Below are 6346 nucleotides of genomic sequence, written 5' to 3' on the forward strand. Positions count from 1 at the left end.
CGCGGTTTTTTTTTTTTTTATAAACTACTGGCCAAGAAATTCGAGACACATCCGATGAATTGTATGCGACACATTTTGATTGGTCAGCTGTTTCGCGCATGCGCACTCACGAAAAACACGTTCCGTCGTCTGGTCCGTCTAACCTTGGATATCAGTCATTTGTCAATCGTTTCAAATGAGATTATTTTTCGAAATTATGATCTAATCTGTGATAGAACAAGTTCGTGCGCTCGAAGACGTTTATTACTATTTTTTTGAGAGTGACATTTCCCCTCTCGTGTGCTTCCTATATTTTTTATAAAACTGCAGTTGTGTCGACAGCCGGCGCGGTATAATGCAAGTGCCGACCAGTGCCATTGTTTTTCTCAACTTGTTTATAATCGCATCGATTTGCATGAACAACGTCCAATGTGAGAAAGAAAGGTCGAATGACAAGGAGGAACGTAAATCTCAAACATTCCCTCCCTGCGCAGCATGCAAAATACTTACCACTAGTTTCAAAAAGGTAAACATATTTTTACTCTTATAACTTTACACAAAAATAATTTTAATATTAAAATAATCTTTATATTAAATATATATTAATTTTTAATACATATTTGAAATAAATATATATTAAATTATACAGGGTGACCCATTTTAACTTAGGCAGCCAAATAACTCGAAAAATAAGCAAGATAGAGAAAAATGTTTTAGACAAAAGTTGTATGGTTTCGAGGGGGCCATAAGATGGTATCATTGGTTTGACCTTGAAGAGTCATTTGAAGGTCACGTGAAGGTCACTTCAATTTTTTTAAATGGAACATCCTATATATTTTTGTACATTCTTGTAGCTCATCTCGAGAGCTTTCCAAAACACTATAATTAAGTACATTTTCGTTAAGTACTTTTTGAGTTATGAGGCTTGAAGTAATTTCTTAATTTTACATAAACCGTAAAATATCTTGTAAAATATTCATTTTTCGATTACCTTACCTTAATAGTTTTATGTACAAAATAATGAGAGGAATCAATTGGTGTAAAGAAAACACATAGTTGTTTCGAAGAAAAAATATGTAATTTGCAATTAACAATTCCATATTTTTTCTTAAAAACAACTATGTGTTTTCTTTACACCAATTGATTTCTCTCATTATTTTGTACATAAAAGTATTAAGGTAAGATAATCGAAAAATGAATATTTTACAAGATATTTTACGGTTTATGTAAAATTAAGAAATTATTTCAAGCATCATAACTCAAAAAGTACTTAACGGAAAGGTACTTAATTATAGTGTTTTGGAAAGCTCTCGAAATAAGCTACAAGAATGTACAAAAATATATAGGATATTCCATTTAAAAAAATTGAAGTGACCTTCAGGTGACCTTCAAATGACTCTTCAAGGTCAAACCAATGATACCATCTTATGGCCCCCTCGAAACCATACAACTTTTGTCTAAAACATTTTTCTCTATCTTGCTTATTTTTCGAGTTATTTGGCTGCCTAAGTTAAAATGGGTCACCCTGTATATTAAGATAATTTAGTAATAAATTAGATATTAAAATTATATATTTAAATATATTAATTATATTTTTAAAAATTGCCATGTATTTACATGTTACACAATTTTTTAGTCAATGTAAAACTTTACAAATTATAAATTTCTTGTAGGGTCTAGAGAGAACGAGCCGTGGGAAGTTTGAGGGTGGAGACAGCGCCTGGGAAGAGGACAAGCTAGGTTCATATTCAAAAAGTGAAATTCGATTAGTCGAGATACAGGAGAACTTGTGTAAAGAAGTCAAACATGGCGAGACACAGTGTGAATCTTTAGCAGAGGAATTGGAAGGTCAGATAGAGGAGTGGTGGTTTAAACATCAAGATACTCATCCCGATATACACAATTATATCTGCATTGAAACGACAAAGCGTTGTTGTCCAGAGAATCACTATGGTCCAAATTGTACTCCGTGTCCAGGATATCCAGATAAAGTCTGTAGTAATAATGGCAAGTGCAAAGGAGCTGGTACGAGAAAAGGAAATGGTGGTTGCTTTTGCGACAAGGGGTACACTGGAGATACTTGTTCAGAGTGTGCTCCAGGATACTATGAATCTTATAAAGATGAAGAGATTTTGTTATGTTCCGCATGCCATGCGGCATGCGATGGATCTTGCAAAGGCGCCGGACCAAAAGATTGCGAGAAGTGTGCTAATGGATGGCACATGATCGAAGACAAAGGCTGCTTCGATATTAACGAATGCTTAAAAAGTAATGAGATCTGTCCTGGTAATCAATTTTGCATTAATAAAGAAGGAAGCTATGCTTGTTTAGGTATATACATATGCTATAAATTAATAATTTTTTCTTTTTTTTAAATATATTAAAATTAAAAATTTTAAATCTTTCCAGCTTGCGACAAAGCTTGCAATGGTTGCACTGGTGATGGCCCGGATATGTGTATCAAATGTGCTGAGGGACACCATAAAAAGGATAATTTGTGTATAAGTAAGTATTAAAAATAAAACAATGCATGATATATTTTGAACAACGCGTATTTATAATTTATGTTTTTAGATTCAGATCTTCTTGGCCGCAAGAAACAAGAAAATCTAGCGCGATATCTGACGTATTTTGGGCTCTGTGTGGCGATATGTATTATCTTGCAGCGCAATATTTATGCAGCAAGCATGATTGGCTTGCTAGTTGCAATATACATATTTGTCTCAGAATACATGATTGCGAATAGCAATGTTCAAGATACAACAGCAAATATGGACATTCTAGGACCAGCTTGAATAGGAACACAATTTAAATAACTTTATGAAATTTCATTATATAATATTGTGTTACACACATACACACGTCAATGTAAGAAATCATCCATATAAATAGATCATAATATTAATATATAAATTTTAAAGAAATTATATATATATATATATAAAGTTATATATATATATATATATATATATATATATATATATATATAAAGTTAAAATATAATTTACTTTATTTGTTAATAGTATTTTTTATTGATATGTCTTTAAAAATATCTCGAGATATGTTCCTAATACTGTATGTTTATGTATGTTTTTAATATCTATATATTCACTTTATATAACTATTATTCAGATTAGATAATTATTATCCACATTTTTATCCAGAGATATTGGAATACTTCAATAATATAAGCAGTTTTTATATTTTATAGCAAGTTTTTTATTTATACCATTTCTCTTGTCTATTAAAATTATTACAATAGTTTTCTTGTTCTAAGTATCTTTATTATATATTGCATATATACATTATATTGTAAATATATTGTATCTCAATGTAAGATGTGTGACAAAAAAAAGAAGATATAAGTACATTATACATTTAAAATAAGTATATTATATATATAATTTTATATTTATAGAAAAATTTAAACGATTTTTACTAATATATTCAAATATAAATACTATAATATAATTATATCAATTTTAATAAAAAAATATAAAAATATTAGATTATGCCAATAATAGACTTAAAATTTTATTACACTTGTGCATATTAATACTTTTTAGATTTAGAAAAATTAACTGTACAGAGTGAAACATTTAATTTACACATCTTGAATAATTTATAAATTTTGCAGTCTATGAAAAATTGTACAAATTTAATTAAATATCTATTGTTTGCTAATTACTTTCCAATATTTTAATTAATTCTTAATTTTAAATTGAAAATAGAATTATGAAATATTTACAGATTTATTTATCCTCTTGTACAAATAAATTTTTTTGTAAGTATATATTTGCAAAATTTAAAATATTTTATAAAACCATTCAGCAACTTCTAATTTGATATTTTCTAAATTTTTATACATATTAATACAAATTATGTATACAGACATTCACATTATAAATTATCCTGATTAACTTCATTGATTTTATAAGCAAAGATATTCTTTTCTATAATAATTTGGAAAAGTTAAGGAACAAGCGTATTTTATATATAGTGTTCTAAAGTCATCCAAAGCATTTTTAGATCATTCAAGATTATTCTTTTAATAAACAATTCTTCGATCAATTTGGAAATGGTTTTTTCTTAACAAAAATGTTAAGATTGATCATCAGTTTTTTCAAGTTTTCAATTTTTGCCATTATATACATATATGTATGTATTAATCTTTTTATTATTTAATAAATACATTTTTATATTATACACTATAAGATTAAGTGATTTACGATTACACACACGCGCGCGCGCGCACAGTGTCCCAAAAGTTCCGGAACGGTCAAATATTTCGAAAATAAAGCATTTTAGAGAAAAATATAATAATAAAAATAAAAATAATAAAAACAAACACATAATTATTTCGAAGAAAAAAATATGTAATTTGCAATTAATAATTACATATTTTTTCTTAAAAACAACTGTGTATTTTCTTTACATCAATTGATTACTCTCATTATTTTGTACATAAAAGTATTAAGGTAAGATAATAAAAAAATGAATATTTTATAAGATATTTTACGATTTATGTAAAATTAAGAAATGATTTCAAGCCTCATAACTCGGAAAGTACTTAATGAAAACTAACTTAATTATAGTGTTTTGGAAAGCTCTTGAGATAAGCTACAAGAATATGCAAAAGCATATAGGGTGTCCCATTTAAAAAGTTGGATGACCTTCACGTGACCTTCAAGTGACTCTTCAAGTTCAAACTAATGGCACCATCTTATGTCCCTTTCGAAGCCATACAACTTTTGTCTGAAACATTTTTTCGTATCTTTTAAACTTTACGAGATATTTCGATGGCAAAGTTAAAGTCGAACACCCTGTATAAGTATCCATCTATATAAGTATCCATCGAATGTTGTATGGATATCCAGTGGATATTGACTTGCATATCTTATGGATATTTATGAAACCTCGTTTAGCATTTGGATATCTATAGCATCTCTAATAACTGATTCTCATACCCACACAGCACAAAACTCAACAGAAATGTTGCAGAAACGTTTCAAAGTTTCAAAACAGTTTCTAAGTTATACTGAAACGTCACTAAAACATCTAAGAAACATAACATAGAAACGTAACATTTGAAACGTTTACACGATGTTTATGAAAGGTTTTTACATACAAATCAATTAAAATAAAAATAAACAATGAAAATCCTGGTGTACTCTCCTTTCAAGACGAGAGAAAATTTTCATTGTAAAAGGATTTTGCGTTATTAACAGTTCCGAATGAACAACGAGTACCACGCGCATTTTATTAGAAATTATATGTTCCATGTGCAACAATAATTATTTAATATTTTTATATATCACCTTATATTTTTTGTAATTTTATATTTTATATATTATTAGACTTAATGATCTTATATAATAAAATCATCTCTTTCGAAAATATCTTATCTTTGTCTTTCGCAATTATAAATTTGTATATTTACGTTATAAATACTGATAAAATAAGGAAAGGAATGAAAAATATATAATAAATAAAAAAATAAAAAAATATTTAATAAATATATATTGATTTGTTTCTCCATCATATAAAAATAATCTTGTTACACAATGCCACCTCCCCCTCGGAAAAAACTCTATACAAAAGAATACGAAAAAACTACTAGTATAATCCCAAACAGCACAGGACATCCTATGGACATTCATTTTATGTCCATTTTATGTTCGCACGTCCATGGATATGAAATGAACATCCATCGTACATCCGATTTGAGACATCTGCTAACGGCCAATATTTGGATGTCCACAAGATATCCGATCTTGGACGTCAAAGTTTCGCGCGAGCACGCAAGGATCTGTTAATTCGTTCGTTTACCGCTACGCGACGTGCGATGCGCTATCTTTCTCGTATTTAAGTTTTAGTTATGGGAATTATATACAGTTTGCAAAAGGTAACAAATAAGATTAAAAACTGTTCAATTTAATTTCTGATCTAAATGCACGAATTTCAGATATTAAATTGATTTTATAAGTTGGACAAGTAAATGTCCGGCGAATAAACGAAAATAATCCGTTCATTACCTATTTAAAATGTAAAGTGCAATATGCAAGTATGTTATAAATAAAATTTTTATATGAAATTTTTATATAAAATTTTATATATATATATGTAATCAAAGTGTTTCGCAAAACATTACAGAGACGTTTGCAAAATCTTTAGGAAATGTTTAAGCAACCTTTCATAAACGTATTTGTGACAAAATAGCGGACATTTTCACCCCACACAACATTATGTCGTCTTAAAGAAGTCTTAAAGACGTCATGAAATTTCTAAAGACGTCTTAAGAAGTTATCAGAATTACATCTTTATGACGTCTTTAAGACGTCTTATGTCCCGATTTAAGATATCTGTC

The 6346-nt window shown here is 28.4% G+C and overlaps 1 protein-coding gene across 1 annotated transcript; it reads left to right on the top strand.

Annotated features, from left to right (window-relative positions):
* Positions 1–109: 109 nt before the first annotated feature.
* Positions 110–2873, top strand: Creld (Cysteine rich with EGF like domains). The gene is made up of 4 exons (XM_083078977.1): positions 110–505; positions 1653–2310; positions 2389–2484; positions 2554–2873. The coding sequence occupies exons 1-4, from the start codon at positions 335–337 to the stop codon at positions 2772–2774; spliced, it is 1146 nt and encodes a 381-aa protein (XP_082935103.1). The 5' UTR covers positions 110–334; the 3' UTR covers positions 2775–2873.
* The last annotated feature ends 3473 nt before the right edge of the window (positions 2874–6346 follow it).

This window comes from Camponotus vicinus, unplaced genomic scaffold (genome assembly GCF_025532165.1).
Source record: "Camponotus vicinus isolate PSW18456_S1 unplaced genomic scaffold, iyCamVici1.0 SCAF_1, whole genome shotgun sequence".
Classification (NCBI taxonomy): domain Eukaryota; kingdom Metazoa; phylum Arthropoda; class Insecta; order Hymenoptera; family Formicidae; genus Camponotus; species Camponotus vicinus.